Source organism: Centroberyx gerrardi, chromosome 8, assembly GCF_048128805.1.
Source record: "Centroberyx gerrardi isolate f3 chromosome 8, fCenGer3.hap1.cur.20231027, whole genome shotgun sequence".
Classification (NCBI taxonomy): domain Eukaryota; kingdom Metazoa; phylum Chordata; class Actinopteri; order Beryciformes; family Berycidae; genus Centroberyx; species Centroberyx gerrardi.
This window is the reverse complement of record NC_136004.1, coordinates 13,456,812-13,479,311: the sequence shown is the minus strand read 5'-3', so window position 1 is coordinate 13,479,311 and position 22,500 is coordinate 13,456,812. Positions and strand designations below refer to the sequence as shown.

At 44.8% G+C, this 22,500-nt stretch overlaps 2 protein-coding genes across 3 annotated transcripts in view; one reads left to right on the top strand and one right to left on the bottom strand.

Moving 5' to 3' along the window:
- The window catches only part of gig2p (grass carp reovirus (GCRV)-induced gene 2p), a 359,050-nt gene that overhangs the window by 231,085 nt on the left and 105,465 nt on the right, over positions 1-22,500 (top strand). The gene's annotated exons all lie outside the window — the stretch shown is intronic.
- Positions 1-22,500, bottom strand: part of rtkna (rhotekin a) — a 59,922-nt gene that overhangs the window by 20,214 nt on the left and 17,208 nt on the right. Inside the window, exon 1 of one of the 2 annotated variants that reach the window (XM_071927487.2) lies at positions 22,259-22,500. This exon is cut by the window's right edge and continues 50 nt beyond it. The exons of the other annotated variant lie outside the window; for it this stretch is intronic. Within the exon in view, the coding sequence (XP_071783588.2) occupies positions 22,259-22,354 (96 nt within the window). The 5' untranslated portion in view covers positions 22,355-22,500. The remainder of the gene's footprint in view (positions 1-22,258) is intronic. 2 annotated transcript variants of the gene reach the window in all.

Below are 22,500 nucleotides of genomic sequence, written 5' to 3'. Positions count from 1 at the left end.
TGACAGCCCTCAGTGTGACATGTCGCCACACACCTTGGCTAAACATAGGGGGAGGTGGGGAAGCGAAGGAGGGGAGGAGTAGGACCGGGGGACAGCTACTGCACTTACTAACAACCTTCCCCTCCTAATGAAAACTGAGAGGAGAAAAACAGAAAACTAACTCAGATTCAGAGAGAATGAGAAGGGTTTCATTGCAAAATGCCATATACTATCTGTTGGTTATATATATCATATATATATAGGTTCAATCCACCCTTGAATATGCTACTATCTCATATGTTTTTCCATAATTTTACTTTCATGTCAGCAATAAGTTTGCAAGATCAGGCGCTCTCCTTTTAGAATAAAACCCCTCAATTAGACAATGAGAAGGATTCATATTCAAATCTGATGGCACAGGGGAAGGAGGTATTAGGGGAGAGCGTTATTGGAGTGGGACGATATGGACAGACAAATGGATAATGAGAAATAGCTAAAGGGGTGGAGGGCAAGAGGTCACAGTGTCACAGTTTACCCGGAGGAGAGTGGCATCCCTGCTGGGACCCGTACCATTAAGCTCCTTTTCTTCACTGGTGGAAAGGGGGGGGGGGGGGGGGGGGGTGAAGGGTGAAGGGGTTATCTCACTCAAACAAGCCCATCCTAACACTTGCTGTGCTGCACACCAACACATTTGTAAAGCTCTCATTAGTTGACTTGACTTTCACAAACAAACTTACACAAACCCCCTGCCGATTGATTAACAGTTTTTACAGCATGACACCATTTCAACACCACACACACACACACACACACACACACACACACACACACACACACACAGTGCTAGTCTCAGTAATCCCAGGCTTTCCTCCATGTCTGAAGCAGGATGAGGAGATCGGGGCTAATTAGCTCAGCCGGCCTAACTACTGTTTAAGCGCGCAGGTCTCTCCTCCCTGCTGTCTTTCACCTCTGCCAGATTTTCTCTGTCTACAGACACACATTTTAGATTGTCCTTAAACAGCAAAGCATCTATTATATATTATTACGAGTTGGGCTGGGCGATATTGACAAAATCTAATATCACAATATTTTAGACCGAATACCTCGATATCAATAATGTGACAATATTTTGGGGATGAGTATTCGTGCTTTCATAAGATATTTACACACAAGTAATTAGTAATGATCATTAGTAATCAGTAATAAGTAATGTGGAGCAGGTAAAGCCTATCATTGTTCATTTTACTCAGCCAGAATAAGCTAATAAGTTCAGAAAATGTTATCACTTTACATTTATACATTTAAATTATTTCACAACATTACGAAAACCAAAATCCCAGACGATAGCTAGTCTCATATCACGATATCAATATTACATGATATATCGCTAGCAAGTTAGTTGTGCCCTCTAAGCACCCAGATGGCCTGTGTATATCTATATCCAGCCCATTTTTCTCTCCTCCTCTCTTCTCTCCTTTCTCCCTCCTCTCCTGTCCACTTATCATAGAACGACCCCTAAGCACAAGCAGCCTCCCCTTCCACTCCTCCCTCTCTTCATTCCTGTATATTCCCCACCTTCCCTTACCTGCAGGCAGCTTCTCCTGCCCACATTCAAAGCCAGATAACAGCAAATTACTTGGTCGTGAAACCAGGCACTCAAAAGAAGCCATTTCTGAAATATAACCCCATTACTTGCGCCACATACTCTCTCTCTCTCTCTCAATGTCATCCAGAGAAATACACACACACAGACACCAAAGAATACACATGCATGCACACCCCCCCCCCCCCCACACACACACGCACACACACACACACCTCACTCCTGTGTCCTTGTAAACCTGCCCTCCCATTCTTCTCCTCAACATTTTTTCTGTCTCATTTTCTCTCTCTTTCTCTCTCTCTCTCTAATTGAGTGCTCTCTTCGAACCCAGTTCCAGCCAAGGGTGCTGTAGTTGAAGCTGCTTTTATCAGTCTCTATTATTCATCACTTCTGTTGCCGCTGTTATTGCTGTTGCCTTATTTAGACTCTATGGCCACATGTGTATATATAACCACATGTGCAGCCCACACGTGTGTCCTGTAGAGAGAGAGAGGAGGGGGGGATTGAATGAGGCTTTAAGTTTATCATGCAGGCTTATGAGACAGACACAAGAGAGACAAAGGCACACACACACACACACACACACCATAATGACAAGCAGCAGATACCCCGTGGTGAAGCTGTGGGTGTGTCCTTGGGCACAATCGACCAGTGAGAGCCCTGAGGGGAATGCAGCTCATTAGAATATTCATGAGGCAGCAGGACCTCCGAGCCGAGTTTAAACAACACTGGACATCACTGGACTGACCCTGACCCCTCGGCCCTCTGGGTAAAATGACCAAGAAGGAGACAAATAAAGAATCGCTGGAGGAAGAGGCCGGGGGGAGTGTTTGAGGAAGAAGAATTTGAAACAGGATGAAAGTGCTTGAATAAAAGAGTAACTCATGCTATCATACACCGACTGACTAAAGCCATTGATTTTGCAGTTGTAGACCAATTCTGACAGACAAATTAAAAAACGCCTTACCCTCATTTCATGTGTGAGACAGGCAGTGACACAATTTCACTTCTCCATGACAAAACAGTTAAGCTATAGGACTTGGGAGAATATTAAACCAGACTAATTTCATCAAATTCTGTGTCATCTTGTAGTCTGAGATGGCATAAAGACTGAGCAGCCCTGACATACAAAGACTAAAGACTGAAAACAACTGGATGTGAAATATGATGGTACACTGCTTTCTGTAGCCACTGCAGGACAGCTTTACAGTCCTGTGGTATGCCATTAATTAATGGGTGCCATGAATTAGAATCTGAGACCGAGGCATATTAGTATCACAGGGTAGTAAAAGTCGTGGGTGTATTTGTTTCACAGGCTTGATAAATGACAGTCATATTAGTGTCATGGGGAACACATGTAAGGCGAGATCCACTCACAGTCGCTGAGTCTGTCACTTAGGTTCCCCTTTCTTGCCACTTTATAGCACTTACAGCCTGCTCTGGTTACTAATGGTCTATACTAACCCTGGGAGTGTGTATGTGTGTGTGTGTGTGTGTGTGTGTATGTGTGTGTGTAGGGATGTGTGTCAGGTCACAGAGCGAATGAGAAAATTAGTGGGGGAAGGAGGGACAGAGGGTAAGGGCAACTGAGATTGACAGGCGAAAAGAACAAGGGAGGGAATATAATTAATTGAGGCAAGTGTGTGTGTGTGTGTGTGTGTGTGTGTGTGTGTGTGTGCGTGTGTGCGTGTGTGCGTGTGTGTGTGTGCACGCCTTGGTTCTTATCTCTGCCTTCCAGAACATCTTCACCAGATTGGGGGATCCAGCAGACATCACATTTACATCCACACACACACAAACTAAAACATAAACTTCTACACACACACTTCTTCACGTTTACTCCACCACTCATCTACACACCAATACTGCACATACTGACACTAGTTCAATATATTTATTCAGCTACCACAGAACAGTGCACAGCCTCTATCTATTGACATATAACTGTACCATAAGCAGGCAGACATGGGCAGGGCTAGTCTGGGTCTGACATGGACCCCAGTTCAGAGTGAACCCCCTCTCTCTTTCCTGCTTCTGTCCACGCTGTGAAGAAATTAGTGGAACCCACTTAATTATAAGCATTCAGAGACACCAAATGGTCTACATGGCACAGATAAACAATGCACACAACACACACGATTAGGCCACTTACACGGCTGCAGTCTAATGTTTTACCATTATTGTATCAGGGCGATATGTCATGTCGTCCTCAGCTGATATGATGGAGGTTCCTCCCTGACCACAGCTATGTAAAACAGTCTGTAAAACCTGCCTTGAAATGTTTCTTTGTAGATTTTATTATTCATTTTATTGTTCATTTATGTTTTTGCAAATTAATTCTTCATTTAAAGGTGGTAATGTAACCCAGAGTTTCCCATACCGTTGAACAGGTGCAGTGGGTCACTCTGCCTTCAGGAGCTGCTACCCCACCTTAAACTATTTCATTAGCATTGGTTTCAATGGGGACTTTTAGTGTCCCATGATGGTATAAATGCTGTTTCAGAGGCTTTTCCAACCTGTCAAGAATAAAAATCTGTGGAAAACACTGAATACTTGTAAATTTTTTTGGTATGAAAATGGTCAAATTTAAAGATATTAAATATGGGCACAAAATATCGCCCACTTCAGTCTAAAAATATCAGTATTGGCTTTCAAAAGCCCATATCGGTCCAGTGTGGAACAAACGCTATCTCTAAATACGGCATTAGAGCAGAGGTCAAACACTCCATGGCTGTTTGGCAGTGGTATTTATGTAGGCTCTACTATGTTCTACAAATGCCTACAAATGCTCACACACATACAGACACACACAGACACACAAGACATATATAAACACAGAGGAAACATGTCTAACAGCAGCAGAACACTCGGGTGTCAGGCAGTAAGTGTAAAATACGCCCGATTCACATTCTCCTGCTAAGCAAATCCCTGAGGCATTTCCCTCTTCTGTCACACACACACGACCTTCTCTCTGTCTGAAGTATCTAACATTACACACGCTGAGGTATCATGTGAGAATGCAGAACGTAGAAGTGCTTGTGTGTGTGTGTATGCGCCGTGCGTGTGCGTAATATGCGTGCGTGTGTAAAGCTCTACCTGTGATGTTATTACTATTGATTCTATACGGCCATGCCAGCATTTCATCAGAGGGCCATGGGAGCCGGAAAAGACGGCAGGACTATCCATTATATTAGATCGCTGCAGATCACAGTGTGTGTGTGTGTGTGTGTGTGCGTGTTCCCCTCTGTTTGTCTCCACTCATACCAGAAACACAAGAGCAATTCCGCTAAACAAACATAATCTAATGATGGTTTGGCAGGGCAGATGAATAAAATGAAGGTGTGGCAGAAAACGTACACGCACACACACACACACACACACACACACAACAGGTTGCAGGTATCAAAGAGCCTGTCAGACAGCGCTGTATAAATGACTGACAGCTTAGCATCTGCTCCCACCGATAGACATGACAGATAGCCGTGGACTGGCTCTGTTTCCGAGTGGCTGCCAACAGCTCCGCATTAGCTGCCTGTCTGATTATCCATCTGCGGGACCGAGCCCCTTTTCTCCATAACCATCAATCCATCCGATCTCCCTCGGCATCGTCGGGTCATCACTCCTATCTAATTGTCAGTCTGTCTGCTCATCTGTCTGTCTTCCCTCGCTTCATCCTTCCCGTCTTGTTCCACCGCATCAGCATCGTGGAGGCAGGCCATCACTCCGCCGCTCCATAAATATACATGCCGCCCTATGTATGCTTCTAATAATATACGCACATCCTCACTCTCTCCCACTCCATCAGCCCCATCTATCCCCTCTCGCTCCCCCATTTTTTTCTTTTTCTTTGGAGCTGAGGCACTCATCTCAGGACAAACCCATCCAGAAATCTGCCACATCGCCCGTCCCAATGCTTGCTTCTCAAAGCAGGGAGAAAAATAGGACAGAGCATTACTAAGGGAGATCTGTCATGGCGTGTCAGGACTGTTTTTGGACTGTGTTTGCTTTGTGTGCGATTGAGTCATGAATTCAGAAACCGAAAGAGGGAGAGGAAGACCAAAGCCAGCAAAAGCTACAGAGGGAGAGAAAGACAGAAGCACAAAGCGAAAGAGAAAGAAAGAGTGTGTATGAATAAGTTTCAGTTAAAAGATCTATAATTGGGTGGGTGGAGAGGTGATATTGTGGTGCAGCGAGGTATAAGTGGCTCATTTTTCACACTATTCCTTGGACACCTGGCTCAAGGAGACACACGCGCGCACGCACACACACACACACACACACACACACACACACACTCCTGTCATGCCGTAGACTACATAGAATAATGACTTCTAGTTCCTCCTGTGTTTCTGAGGCTGAGGAAGTCCTACCTATCCCAGCTACCACAGTTTCCCCCTGGGAGAAAGCTATGGACAATATCAGCAGAGAAAACAGAATGCATCTTGAAGCCTGACCTCTACTGCAGACACACAGCAGAGAGCAGGGGCAGAGTGAGGAGTACGCAGGAAGAAAAAAACAAACAAAAAAAAGAAAACAACGTGACTGCAGAGGGGACTGAAGGCTGGCGAGGGAAGAGAGGGAGGAGAGACAGACAGATACACAGAGAGAAGACACTGGAGATATCTATCTAGATAGAGAGCTAGAGAAAGAGAGAGACAGAGAGCTGGGCAGACAGACAGAGATGTGACTGCAGACAGCTTCTCTGCAGTAAGTGGTTATTGATTGTAAGACAAGGGCCAAAGGATTCCATGGCCAGTGCACAGACACAGGATGCTGACTTTTTTTTCTCCAGTGTAATTGCAAAGTGCAATGAATAGCATCAGTAAACCTGCATTTTACAATGAATAGGACCAGTTTAACTGCAGTGTACAATAAACAGCACCAGAATCACTATACTGTACAACGAATAGCAGCAGTATCATTGCATTGTACGATGAATAGGACCAGTATGATCGTATAGTGTGCTGCTGCAGCCTGTGTAGTTACACTGAGGAGCTTTGGCACAATGGTGACCTTTTCACTACTAACGATCAGAGACTAGACTGTGGTTCTGACATGTAATGGAGACATAATGAACACACACACACACAGCACACGCACTTAAGTTTGCATGTATTGCATACACACACACACACACACACACACACACACACACACAGATACGGACACACACGCACACATACACAAAGCGTAGGTTGCATTCCAGCAATGGAAAGATCACATCTGTCGTAGTCTCTCCATCTGTGACTGATGCCGATGCAGGTGACCTTTTAAATCAACATGAGGCTAAAATACTAAACTCTAGTTCTCTCTCTGTTTTCTCTCTCTCTCTCTCTCTCTCTCTCTCTCATCAGGAAGCTGCCTGTCATTAGATTAAGTGAAGGCAATCAGAGAAAGAGATGCAGCAAGTTCTTTAGTTAATCAGTGCATGGATAGAGTTTCAGTGGCGATAGAGGTTGATTATAGGAAGTTGTCAGAGCTACCAGTCTGTCAGTCACATAGAGTCAAACTGAGAAACCAGAATGACTGCCTGTCACACATGCTCAGGCTCTCTGGCCACTGTTTGTAAGGCACTAGCTTGGCAAAGAAAAAAAAATGGTAGCTGTCCTTTCTTTTCAGCACTTTTCGGAGGATTGATGTGCGTGTGTTTCATATGGAAAGCATGGTGAACCGGTTCCTGGAATAGAAATACACAACTGCACGATGCTTCTCTGTTATGTGGCATTTGGCTGGCATCCGCAGAGCCCCACAGCTTCCACAACGTCTACAAACACCATGACATTTCACTATGCCATTGCTGTAAAAGGGAGGCAAGAGACAAGCAAAATATTCTGACATCTAAGGGTCTTTTCTACACCAGAGTTCAATTTGACTATGGCTATTTTGGGCCTTGCCCTCGTGCTGCCAGCTCAAGGCGTTTAGGAAACATTTCCTCACCAGACTGGGGAAAGGCTGATGACTGGGAGATGTAAGTCATTATTGCAGTAATACCCCACAGTGGTGACATTGTTCCCATTCTGAGAGGCTGGGTGATGATATGTCAGAGTGCAGTCAGACAACATGAAAGTGAGAAGATCCCACTACTAATGTCACCATTTACTCCTGTGACCCAGACACACAGCAGAGGCAACACTAAGGCCTGTGTGTGTTGAGAGACTGGCAGAGAGAGAGAGAGAGAGAGAGAGAGAGAGAGAGAGAGAGAGAGAGTTGCTTGAGTCAGGCAAAAAGCATTGCAAATTTAAAAAAGAAAAAGAAGAAAAATAAAAAAAAACTATAGAGGAAAAAGAAGTCATGGAAACGTTATCCAAATTTGCTAAACATACAAGGTCTGTCCCTGTCCTGAAAAGACACACCTGCCAGTCTTCACAGGTTGGTTCTAGACTTGCTTGGTTCTAGCCAGTTTGCCACACTCCATTCTAAAATCTGTCAATTACACCTGCCCTTGCTTATCGTTAAAGGTACATAACTGGTAGAATATGACTTAAGACATTTTACGAATCTTTATGCGCCACTCTTCAATTCGGCATACATTATATACGCCATTCGCAGCATTTATTTCAATAAATTCATCTGTTAGAATTGGTTCGTCTGTTATTCCCACAGTCTTTTTCCTATCGAGAGACACCGTGGTGGGCGTTAGGGAGAAGTGTGAACCAATTATAAAAGTTGAAATTTTATTGAAACAAAGTGCCGCTTGTTGGATCACTTACATGCCGAATTTACCACAACACCCTAACGATTCTTAAGAGCTCCTCATTATGTTCTACCAGGAATGCACTTTTGGCAATAAGCAAAACAACATAAAACTTCCACATTTTTGAATGGAGTTTGGCGACACCTCTCGCCAATCGAGCATGAACAACACGTATCGGGCTGAACTCGCTCTTGTCAACATCATTGCACTGCTTTATTGTCTAAATAGGATGTTTCCTTCTGCCGCTGCTCCACGGCACATTGTAGGATCGTCAACGTGACGTGATTTGACGGTGAAGAAGTGTGACGCGCGGAGTATAGGTGACAACTGTTTGGCATTTCCCGTTTGATCTAAAACTTAAAATGTTCTATATCTTACAGAAATTGACGTTTCGATATAAAAAAACAAACCTTACCTTTTGATTCTTTGAGTTATTCATCCTCTTCAAAGCGGAACACTCCGCTTTCCAACTCTCCAAAACTGGCAGCACGGGCGCTTTACGCAACACCAAGGTCCATGCAACGTCCACACACCCCGTGAAATATTTAACTCAGATGTTCCTGTAGATGTGTCCGTTTATTATCCACAAAATATCTGAAAATAGCTGCCGGTTATTGACCTTAGAAGTTTTTATGGATCTCTGCAGTCGGCGCAGCAAACACAAACACAAACTCTGCGCTTGGCAATTTGGGAATGATAGCGGTCATATGTTTGAGTCATTCTGTCTCGCGCTGTCCTCACCATCATCATCATCATCATCATCTACGTCGCCGTCGTCGTCCTAGCAGCTTCAGAGCTCCAGCCCGGACTCTCTCTCTCTCTCTCTCTCTCTCTCTCTCTCTCTCTCTCTCTCTCTCTCTCTCATACACACACACACACACACACACACACCACCAGCACTGGGGTGGATAAAGACTGACCGACTGATGGACCAACCAAGAGCCGTTTCTAGGAGGCGGGTGTGCGCGCGTAATCTGTGTGTAATTGCAAGCAAAGGACAGTGAATTGTAAGTTAGGAGGACAGAGGTTGCCCAAGGGGGTCCCGGTCCCAGCAAATTGAGAAATAGTTGAGTTTCATATACCACAATTAGCACAATGAGAGAATGTATTGATAATGTTCTGATCAGAGGTTTCCCTCTCCCCGCTGTCAGCCCATTTACAGCATAGACAGTAACACACTCCAATACTAAATCATAACTAACCACAAAGACTTTCTCAGATAGAGTCCCTTAAATATCTTAGCAAATGTCGGTCCATGGTCTAACGCTATTTAGGAGAACTTAACATGAGAAGGATTTGGCAACCCTGATTTAGGCTATAGTTATAGGGCTGCAAGTGTGTCAGTAAAATCCACTGTGGCCTCTCTGTGCCTATACCGCCCACAGTGGAAAAAGACTGTTTTCTTTTTTTTTTTAAATTATGACTCAACTTTGTTTTTTTTTGTTTTTACAAGGCAGTGGTCAATACACTGTTTGCATGGCTGAGCAGAAGGCATGACAGAAATCTCTTTCCGTCCCTCTGCCTGCACATGTCCCTGCTTTCTTCCTTAGTCCATGATCCAAATAAGCAGCTGCACTTTTGTCTGTGAAATGCATCATCTCTGCACTGGTCAAAATAAATGTGATGGAGACTCTGCAGTAACGTAACTCAAGTGACCTTTCCTAACAAAATAATTACAGTAATTCTATGATACATTTGTAGAAGGACACTATACAAATATGATCACAGCAAAACATCAAAATATCATGCAGCTACAATAGGTCAAAAGTCACTATGAACTCACTATTGAGCAGCACAAACACGATAACTCCCCATATATTATTAATATTATATAATATTATTATATAATATTATTGATAAATATATTGATATCCCAAAGGAGATTAAAAAAAACACCATATCACAAGGTCACTATGGCTACCAGAGACACACTTTAAGTCCCTCTAGTAATATAGGCTTATTATGGTGATTTGTCGTTAGGATTGGCATTGACAACTGGATAATCTTAAGTCTACTCAGAATTATACAAAAAACAACAATACAACATCACAAAATAATGCTCCAATATCAAGCCTCAAGACACCACCGCGTGCGTAAATATTATCAGCCAACAGCCGTGGCATAAATAGGTGAAATTCTACTGACAGAACAACTTATCATTCCTGGGAAAATAAAAATCTTCATTCATCTCGCCCCCTCTCCCCCTGCCTGCCTGCTTATTGCCTGGCCCTATGGGCGCGCTGGGAAGTTGTTGTGCAGCGAAGCGCGTCGCCTTGTCGGCCGGTGATGTATGAGAGCGATTTGTGGGCAGGTGGAAACGGAAAATGCGGATGAGTCCCGCTAGAATTAAGTGTGGGAATAAACAGGGGTCCAATGGATCAGCTGACTGACGGCAGGCTCTATAGGAAATCCGCATGGCCGACTAATAACGTACTGTCCAGGAAATATTTTGTGAACACAACAAGGGGAGCTTTATGAAAATACACTTCTGCAGGACATAACTGTAAGGCTCGAACAATCGATATTTCTAACATTTTTTACATTTTCCAAAATGTCAACAGATCAGAATGGATAATCTTAGTGAAGGAAGAAAAAAACCCCACACATGCTTTGTTGTGTTTTGTTTGTGGGTGAGTTGAGAAGTGGACTGAGATATAGATCAGACGGAGAGATGCAGCAGATGAGGTGTAGGAGGACGGGGATGGAGGAGGAGAGAGAGAGAGAGTCTGTGGGCAGGCTTGGCTTTGCATTAACAGCAACAGACCAACAAAGTCCATCCCAACAGTGCAATAATACATCTGTACATCTGCCTCTTCACCTCCAGCTAGAGACAATGGAGGAGGAGAGCCGTTCCATCATGCTTTGTCATGGTAACCGCTTGGCAGAGGACACCTCCCACACTGGGCCGAAAGCCAGGGGCAAAATGTCCGAACACGGGCACCAAAAAATACTGTTAACAAAGCGAGAGATTATTGGAAAAATTGACTTCAAACCCTCCAATACAAATCTCCTTCTCTCTCTCTCTCATCTCTCTCTCTCATCTCTCTGTGTATGCGTGTGCAGCAAAAACAAGATGAGCCTTGATAACTCAGACTCAGAGCTGTAAATATCCTACAGTTAATCAGATTAAGGTTTCATCAGCAAGGAGCTATGCCAGGAGACAAGCCAGTGAGCTGCTGTCAGACACTAATTCACACTTACAGCTCACTAGGGGATTCAGGGAATGACACATGTGAGTGACAATACCGGCACAAGCACACAATAAGCAGACGTAGACAAAACAGCAGCAGGAATAGAGCCGAGGCATGCACTGACCAAACGACAGCACATTTGCAGAATGTCTGAACATAGATAAAGACATCTGGAGGGGGTGAACTAGCCACTGACCAAAAGCATCACAAATAAACCTAACTGTAATCCCATGATTACCGTATTATACCGCAACGAGTCAACTTTAATTTTCCCATGTCCAATGACTCATTGGGAGTGAGTGAATGATAGCATCATTCCCAGCGGCATTACCCAGCATTCCTGAGGGTGAGAGGACATTCCTTCAGACGGACTAACCTACTCAGGCCTCTCCCTCTGAGACTCCAGCACTTCCTATTGACTCGCTATAACAAGAGCTCCTTTCCTAAACAAACGGCATCTCTCTTCCCATCTCCGCTGCTACTGCACATCCCCCAGCCCCCTTCCTTCCTCCATATACACACACACACACATCATAAGAGGTTCTTGTAGCCATTTTTCTCATCATAAAACATCTCTCTCCCCCGTTTCTGTTGAATTATTTAAAAATCAAAGTTGTGTTTAACCTTTATTCAACCTTCTTCATTTATGCAATTGCCTGGCGGAGTAACTGCAGAGCGGCATTCACTCACTCGCGCACACACACACACACACACACACACACACACACCTGGGAGCTACCCAGTGCTACCATAGCCTTGTACATTTGGAATTGTACATTAGCTTCACTAGTGCAGATTTGGGGTTCATGGCCTTTGTTGACAGTAGTTGTTGAGGGAGAGGCGAGTGTTTCTCATTCTCTTCCCCACCCAGTTTTTCCCAGCTGGGCAAGGAATTTGAACTGGTGACCTTCCAGTCACAAGCCCTCTTCTCTAACCGTCTGGTTGCCGCCATATTTAGACTGTTCTCTCTGTGTTATGGCTGCATGATACTGACAAATAATCATATTGTGATTATTTTGCTGAATATTGCAATAGCAATATAAATTGCAAAACAGTAGACAGACACAGACACACACATTTAACATTCAATATTTTTCCGGCCAACAAACAATTGAGATGATGTTGCTTAAGAGTTTCTCTGTTTGAATATAATGAAAGGTTTTTTTTACAATGTGCAATTTAATTTATAGGCCACAAATTGGGCTCAGCACCAGAATAGCATGTTTAGGAATCAGTTCTGAACAGCCACCAGTGTGATGAAATAAATGCGGCCTCTTCTTCTAGTTCATATTACGATTTTAATTTTTTTTTTCGATTAATTGTGCAGCCCTACTCTGTGTATCCATCATGTTTCTTTTAATCTTATTCCTCTCTCTTCTTCTATTTTTCATCATCCACATTACAACAGACTGCCTTGTTTTTGTTACATGTTTGTTGCTGTTTTGTCTTACATAAGGACCAACAGACATGTAGATACCTGCTTCCTTCCCAGCAGCAGGCAGCCGCAGGTTCTGTGGGACAGGACGCAGTTTTGACTGTTATCTAACCGCACTTAACGCTGGAAGTGGACCAGAGACTGACACCAGCCATCCATCACAACAGCAACATCACAGACAGTTGCCCGAGGCTTGTTATAAAAAGTAACAGGAGACATTCATCTAACTAGTATAGTGGCAGCGCAGTTTACATACTAAACCAGGGTGCTCAACTGCCCTGCACTTCTAGACTATGAAATATTTATGTATCTCTCACCTCATCTATGACAGTTACAAAAATAGATGACAATGGCATTCATCATCACAATGACAACATCAAAGACTGCAACATGAAAATTGTAATGGGCAACATCATGGGATAATCATTTCACCACTGGCATGTAGCGACAGTAAACTAGACCTTAGTATTATGTAAGTTAAAACAACAGTGATGATATTCAAGAGCTAAATATACAGTAGTGCTAATACTGGTTGGCAATCTTGATGGATCTTACAGTAACAGCTGACTGTGACAGCTGTGGTCCAGTGTGAGGACATGAACTGTTTGTGTGTGTGTGTGTGTGTGTGTGTGTGTGTGTGTGAGTGACTTTATAGGCCTAAAATAGTGCCTCAATAAAATTACGTGGCTAGTTACATAACAGCCATCAGTGTCTAGTGACATACTGACCAATGACACAATGTCTGAGAGGGGCTTGGCGGAGCAGGGGTTAACGGGGGTCTTCAGAGCACCTAGTTACTTGTCTTAGCCAATCATATTGAGCCCGGTGCTCCTCAGAGCCAATAGGAATCCTGGTCCAGTTCCTTGGTCTGTCCCAGGCAGCTATGGTAAGCCGGGTTTAACCTTTTCATCTCCTAGTGATGACAAGATTAGTAACACACATACACTAACATATGGACTCCTTCACCCCCAGCAGCCGACCTGAGGAGGCTCTGCAGGCATTTCAATGGCTTCTAAGTTAAATAAACTGAGAGAGGGACTGATGGGACGGAGAGAGAGGGGAGAGGTGGGGGGCGGAAAGAAGAAAAGATTAGGTACTACCACAACACATAAGCACAACAGCCCATGTCAAAGTGACACCTCCCCCAAACACACACACAGACACCCAGCCTCTCCTAATGCGACCCTGAGCTTTTGACCCCGAACCCTGAGCATGACATCATCCAGCTGGAGGGTTTGTTCCACTGATCTCATCTTGCTGAGACAGAGTGGGTTTTTTTTTTTGAAGGGGTGGGTGTGGGGTGTTTGGGACTTTGGAACAGCTCAGCCATGCCTCTCAACGCCTCGCACAACAACAACAGGCCCCTTTTTCAACAGCCTTGGCCCTCGGCTCCATCGCGGCCCTAAGCCCCGGCTGACCCGGCTCCAAACCTTGGAATTCCCCTTGAGAGTTTGTCTTTGGCATTTAGGCCTCCATAACAGCAGCATAATCCATCTTCTCAAGGCTATACATCCACCAACCAAGGTCATTTAAAACTCAGGCTGCACTTGGCTTCCTGTACAGACAGATATAGTGATGATAACAAAGCTTTCTGCAGATACTATGAGGCAATCTGCTTCAGCTTGGTCAGACTCGTTTTAAGTTTAAGAGTTTTACGCAATTAAAATATTGTCAGTATTAACATTATTACCATGTATGTGCCGTTACTGGGTCTCTTACAAAGGGTGTGAAAATTAGACAAGGAGAGGGAGACAGTAACTACTTAATCATATGATATACAGTACAAAAAGGAAGAGATCCTTTTATGTCCTTGATGAAAGCTGAATGGGCCCTCAACCGGTCAGAAGGCAGCCCTCCAAATGCTGACAGAGTCGCTCCACCTGCCAAACACACACACACACACACACACACACACACACACACACACACACACACAGAGCAACTCACCGGCCAAGGATCCTGCAGTGTGCTGTGATTCAATTAGACACTCTGGCACGCTGCTGACACACACACACACACACATACACACACACACAATGTCCCAGTAGACACAGTCCTCAGAGTCACAAGGATGCTGGTGATGCTGCTAATGCTCTCCACTTCAGGGGAATGTGCAGCAGGGAATGGATGGTTTGTTTTAATGGTGATAATTGTTTGTTTAGACAGTCCTTGCTTCCTACTCATCCACTCCTTGTCTTCCACCTACTCTCTGTTCCAGAGCACTCACCCTGAGTGGTGAGAGAGTGGCAAGAGGGGTAGAGAGACATAGAGAATCAGAGAGAGAGAGAAAGATAGATAAACATACAGAAAGAAAGAGGTAAAATGTATGCACACATAAACAAACTCCCACACATACATATGCCTCAGCAAAGACACACAAATGAACGCACCATCAGCACTTAAAAACACTTATTTGACCATTACTCAGGCGCATTCATGTACATTGTGCAGATTTGATCTCGCAAGCTGAAAAGCACACAATTAGAACACAGAAACATGAATTACATCCATATGGACAAACACAAAAGCAATATCTACAGTCAGGCACAAATAAACACATCAGCAAATGCTCGCTTTAACACAAAATGTGTTTACACACATGTTCAAAGAAAACCATCTGATTAAACAGCCTGCGTTGCCAGCTGCATCTCCAGAATATGTTCAGATGTTTTTACTGTGTTGTGTTGTGTTTTTTACATGACACTATAACTCAAACATAGCTTTCAATTCAAACTGCCAATTTGAATAATGCCCGAGGTCTCAATTCAAGTGGCTGAAGTGGCTCTCCAATTTTCTGTGCGGCTGCAAACAACGTTAAACTGTTAATGCCAAAGTGCCTTTGTAAGCAGAAAGAGCAGAGAGGAAGGATTAAAGAAAGGTGAAGCTGAAGGTTGAGATAAAAGAGTGTGGAAATGAGGACTTGAGGGCTGAGATAGAGCGCAGAGACAGGAGAACAGCGGAGTGAAATTATCAAATAGTTTCAGGCAGAGATAGTGAGGAGAGAAAGAGAGAGAGAGAGAGAGAGAGAGAGAGAGAGAGAGAGAGGTGAATGACAAAACCGAAGCAGGCAGAGAGGTGCAGGCAGACAGGTCTGTGCTCCAAGTAACAGCAGCTGTCGGTTGGGCTTTGGTATTTTCTCCTCCTCGCCCTCCTGGCTCATGGCTGCTGTTTTTCAAAGGAAGCTGGCTCAGGCCGCGGCATCTAACTGGTTCCTGCTCGCACAGAGTGGCTATTCAGACCTGCCCCGCTCCTCCTAACCACAGTACAGGGCGATGGCCGGGGCCGGGACCGAGGTAGTGGGGGGCCACAGCACTGCGGCTAAAGCCAGGGGGAATAGAGAGGGTTGGGGCACAGGCTGGAGGGGGCCAAGAGGGGATTTGTCCCAGATTGAGTGTAGGGAGGTGAGGCGGTCTGGAGCCAGCAGACCGAGGCTGGCGGAGGGAGAGGAAGGCTTCAGGATTAAGGGCTGAAGAAGGGAGAGGGTTGTAGTGGGAAGGCTGAGGGTTCGGACCTACATGTGGGGTTCTGAGAGGGAGAGGAGGGCTTGGTAGGGAGCGATGGCTGTGTGTGTGTGTGTGTGTGTGTGTGTGTGTGTGTGTGTGTGTGTGTGTGATGCGATACAAAGCCCCCTTTCTCCACTACCTCACACACACCATGCCCGCTCTTGGCATACGCCACTGGAAGAACTGGAACATACTGTAGCGATCCATGGTATAGATGCCAGACACACAAACACACGCTTACACACACACAACAAGCAGACCAAAAGCTACATACATAACATTAATAAATAAATACATGTGGTTATTTCCATTCATTATAGCCAACATCGCAACACTGTCTCATACAGTTGCACTACTCCATGAAAAACATCTCCATGCAGATCAAGACAGATGCAAAAAGCCCATAAAAAAAACAACACATTCATACTGAAATGCAGGGTGATAAAACCTAAAGCCTTAATCAAATCAAAATAGTGCTGCTGAAGAACTTGATTATATAGCTTACAGTATTGGCTTATTACTCTTTAAAAAATATTTACACACACAGGCATGCAAACACACACACACACACACACACACTAGCTCAGCAGGAACCAGTGTGCGATGAAGAGGTCCGTTGTGCAGGAATGTGTTTTGGCTCAGGCAGGACTGTGTATCCTGTATCACAAGAGACCTGGTGCTGTTAGCTTTAGCACACCTTCCACTGGAGCAAGCAGGCCTGGTGTAACTTAGGCTACCTAAACAACCTCACAGCTGAACTAACACACACACACACACACACACATATGCACACACTTACAGATGCACACACACAAGCGTAGAATTCAACTGCTGACTGGATCTTTATGGATGGCTATATTGATAAGCACAGTGCTGAAAGAATTCATTTATCACAAGGAAAGAAGGAATGGGCAATGAAGTGAAGAATGAATTAATGATAAAAAGGAGGAAAGGAGAGAAAAGTGAAAGTTTACACAGGAATGGGAGAACTGAGGATAAACGGAATGATGAAAGGACGGAATGATTGCCAATTCTCCATTGTCCAATTCTATGGCAGAAAAGACAGCAAACATAGATACTTGTGTACTGCACAATTATTATACTGCAAATTCAACTGGAAAAGAAACTTGCATTGATCTATGTGGACAGAAGTTGCTAGTGATAGGTCCTACTGAATGAAACGGTCAAGGGAGCTTGACCAGTGATCTGAGATCAGCACTACATATGAAGAGAGGCGCTGCATAAATACCAGCCAATGGATATTGAAGGCCTGTGGTATCTAGAGTCTGCAGAACTATCCGTGGCATGGCCACAGCTAAGTTAAGGGTTTGGGAGCGTGTGAGAGGTCAAACATGACTCCCGGGTGAGGCAGCAAGAAACTCCCACCTGACCCCCACCTGAGCTCACGGTCAACCAGGGTCAAAGGTTGAGCTACCAGGACTACAGCGTGTCATTTGCTCGAAGGACTTCAATAAAACATGTCAATAAATATTGAAATCAAAGGCTGTATTTTATCTGCCCGATTACTAGCCAGTACTGCTACAGCAGCATAATACCACAATAATATTCTGAGGGATCACAAGGCACTGGAGATAATGCTGTTTGACAATACAGTGAAATCTAATGCATTAAGAGAAAGGGATGGAAAGAATGAGCACTGGGGGAATGCATTGGATTAGGATAGCCGATATAGGAGTAAATTGATTTAAGATTAGAAACCAAGTGAAAACAGGCTTACAGGCTCAAATAGTGAAGCTAGGACTGTTTCAGTGTGGCTTTCCAACAGATTGTTTTGGGAATTAAACCACGTTTGGTTACCCAACAGTTTTCATTTGGTTACACATCCCAGTTTGTGTTGATAACATAGACAAACTACAGTAAAAAACTGGTAATAGTAATGGGTCAGTACTAAATACTAAATAATTTAGTGAACACAACAACACCAGCAGCAATCCAAAAAGGGAATCAAGAATCTCTTTAATGTTTCATCAGTTAGCAACACCAGTATGATCAGAGGCAACGAGAACTGTAGCAGATTAATGCCTCATGCTGCACCCTGCTGAGTAGATCACAGCTACCCTGTCCCACACACACACACACACACACACACACACACACACACACACACACACACACACACACACACACACACACACAGTATGGTAGAGATATGGTACTTATAGAGTTACAGGCTGTCGCATACAATGACTGACTAAATTAATTAAAATGCTCATGACAAATCCTGCTTTTATAACTTGAGCAAAAATAAATGTTGTCAGAAACCTCCTAACAAACGGCCGCACTTGACCCTGGCAAAGCCATGATCTATGTAATCCAGGCCAGTCTCTCCAGGACACAGAGGCCGGTCTGCAGGCTATAATTAGATCAGGGAGAAAGTGTCCATCTACGGCCCTCTGGTTGTCACGGGGGAGCAGGGGACAGGACAGGGGGACAGGGACAATGAAGGTGAAGAGGACTGGGTACAGGGAAGATGACAGAATACGAGACAAAAAGGGAGACATTAATGATACAGCAAAAAAGAAATGACTTGACGGAACTTGGGGACGCAGTCATGGATGTCAGGAAGGTGAGGGGCAGAAGGAGCTTGGACACTTGGAAGGCTGGCACTGCTGCTGGGAGATGAAGGTCCTCAGAGGAAGAGGATGAGCAACAGATAGAGTCCCTGGGCTGCACAGGGCCGAGGAAGACTTCAGTAAAAGGAAGGGCGAAGGGGCCTGGGAATGTGACACTGGGTTAGTGACCTCTGGAGGACTGGAGACCAGACAGTCACTCAGCCTGAACCTTCTCTACTGTGTGTGTATTCAGGGCCGGGGGTGACCGGAAATGGTGTGTACATTATGTGTGTGTGTGTGTGTGTGTGTGTTCACTAATGGCAGTAGGTTCTATGACATCATGCTGTCACTCCCAGTGGGGACCACTCATTACACATGGCCATTTCCTGCTTCCCATCAGCCACCTCTCCTCCGGCTCACTACTGGGGAATCCTGCATTCCGGAGGCAAAAGGCTTCACACCATACATGCGACTGAAGAGGTGTTTCACTGACTGTCTTACGGGCCTCGTAAGAGAGGAGGGGAAGAGAGGAAGGAAAGAAAAAAAGAAAACAGCGCAGTGGAGCCAAGAATGCAGTCACTCTCCTATTATAAATGGACTTGTTAAAACCTGAACAGCCGAAAAGAGACTTCCTGCTGAGGCTGAACACAACACAATGACTGCTCTCTCTCTCTCTCTCTCTCTCTTTCTCTCTCTCTCTCTGACACAGCAATTAAACATGCCTGAGGAATGCTGAAACCGCAGTGCTTAGAACATGCGTGATCTTCCGGTGTTTTTCTTATTTTTAAACGACAGAAGCTCTTACCTTCTCAGACTAATTGGTGTCTTACCAGCACCTCTCACATAAGAACAGCTACAAACAAGCTGTACTCTTGTAAATGTTGTGAAAGCACATGTTGTGTGTGTGTGGGGGGGGTGGGGGGTGGCGTGGGGTGCGGTGGGGCGGGGGGCTTCCAGACAGATATTGCTGCAGGGAAACACAAATAAAAGGAGGAGAAAAGGAGGTTTACACTGTAATAACGGCGAGTCATGATGATCCAACAGGACGTTTATGAAACACCCCGGAGCACAAACATCCACAGCTAGTGCTCAACGGATCTCGCTCTGCAAACGCTGGCTGAAATTACAGTTACGCTGTGGGCCGAGCGGCTCTGCCACATACAAAGAATCCCTGTTTCATAAACCCACCCAGGCAGAGGAGAGATGGGGGGAAGGAAGGAGAGAGAGAGAGAGAGAGAGAGAGAGAGAGAGAGAGAGAGAGAGAGAGAGAGAGAGAGAGTGAACAAACAACTAAGTAAGTGAGTGAGTGTTTACCAGGAAAATGTTCAGACGAGTTGAAGATGTGCAGAACTTCTAAAGACTCTTGGATTCTAGCTGGTTACTGCTGTGACGAGTACAGAAACTGGCCTTCGACCTAGCAGCTCCAGGGCTGCTGCTCTGGAGCTGACTCTGACCTTTGACCTCCACGTGGAGGAGTGAACAGAGAGTTTCCCTGCAGAGCTCAATAAGGGATCATCTTATTATTATTATTATTAATACACATTCCGGTCCTAGCAATAGCCTATTTACCAAAATACTGAGACCACATTCAGCTTGACTCAACAACAAATAGACAGACAGACAGAAACGCCTGCTATCCACATTCCAACACGGACGCCCGAGATTCAATATTCAGACAAAGTGGCATTTTCTGGTCTATGACTGAGCCGTAAACAAGTTTCTTCGTCAAAGGAGGCTCTGTGACAGGGACTAATAAACTGATTAGTGCCCCGGTTGACTTCTGGGGGAAGACACCTCGTGAGGGCCAGTCGGCGACAGTGCAGTTAAGGCCGGAGGGGCTGCTGAAGCTTCAGGGGGAAAAACACTTTTACACTGAGCACAAGAAGGGACATTCAAGTTTGGTGAGAGTTTGGATGACACATCAACAGTGAGGGGACTCTAATGTTGTGTGCCTACCCCAGAAAGAGAAGGGATTGGGATATACACGAGCTAGGGATTGGCAAGTGTGTGTGTGTGTGTGTGTGTGTGTGTGTTATTTTTCAGTCAAGAATCTCCCCTTTCACAATGTGATAAAAAGCGAAAGAGACCACCTGGCTCCCTTTGTGGCACTTGGCACAGGCAGAGGAACAAAGACACACCTCGCGCGTGAAGCAATGCCAAACAGCTAGCGGGCACAACGTACCAGAGTGATATCACCTCTCATCCAGCCCTCTGTCTTGTCCCAGAGAGGAAAACGTATTGGACTGGAGTCCTGCTGCCAGTGAGAAACAAAACAGCCTGCCTCTTACACCCCTAATACACAACAGCTGCACCACACAGAGCCAATATCTCTGCAGATAATGGGGCCAGAAAATAGACTATATTCGAATTTCCCTTTGATATTCCTGTATCATTTCCAATGGCCATGTGCGTCCTGTTCCCCTCTACTCTATTACGAATGAGTTGAACGCATTCTTCAGCTATTTCCTCTGGAACCATGAAGGAAGCAGAGACAGCAGAGGCTGACAGTGAAGACAGGTGGAGAATAATTTCATTTTAATGTAAAGCTGTCATGAATATTGTTTGGAATGACTGTCATTACTGTCTTTGTCGGTCTTGGAACACAAAGGCACACGCAAACACACACACACACACAGACACACACACCCATAGCAACTTATGAGTCCCATATGTGCAGCTGTGGATTGTATGTGTGAACCTGGGTTGGAAGGGGAGAGAGAGGGACAGAGAGGGAGAGAGATGGCATGTGGTGTTGTTTTCTGTTTGCTGTCAGTGAGAGCTTTGCCATCTGTAGAGAGACAGACCGCACCAGTGTAAGCTTGACCTGTTTGTCACATAGAAAGATCCTTCAACTAGCCCCCTGTAAACTTCCCAACCCGCCACGGCACAGCTGCAAACTCGCTCAGCGAACTCAATGATGCACTGTACTTCAGCGGGGAGAGACATGTCTGAAAATAGATTTCAATTAGAGTGCCTGTTTGTATTTAGGATAGATAGGGAATGAATGAAGATTCTTACATGGAAACCAACACAGTCTGATACAGCCAGCTATTACACGCACTAATTTCCCCCCTCGTTTCATTCCCTGCACTTGAAAGCAGCACTTTTCTGACACACCCCACAACTTTAGGTGAGACGGTAAGAAGAATTGGTGACAACAGTCAACACTAACACTGCCAGCTCAAATAAGAGAGACAAATGTTGCCAATGTTGAGGATACTGCAAAAAGACAAGTGATGGTCATCTAGAGGGACCCCTGGAAACTGAAATAGACTTTTACCTGTAAACTGAGGGCGATCTGACGAATGTACATCATATTGAGGTCCTCCAATATCCACAATTTTTCCTCCATGTTTGCGAATTTATCAATTGGCATCCTTTGGAGAGGTATCCACAAATGACTTATTCTTGAGGATTACAATGAAGTTAGTTATCTTGAGCAAACTCCAATCCGGCAGGTACTGGGGAGAGAAAGTTCATGATGATGAAAAAAAAGTAAATACTTTGTACTTCTGAAATAGT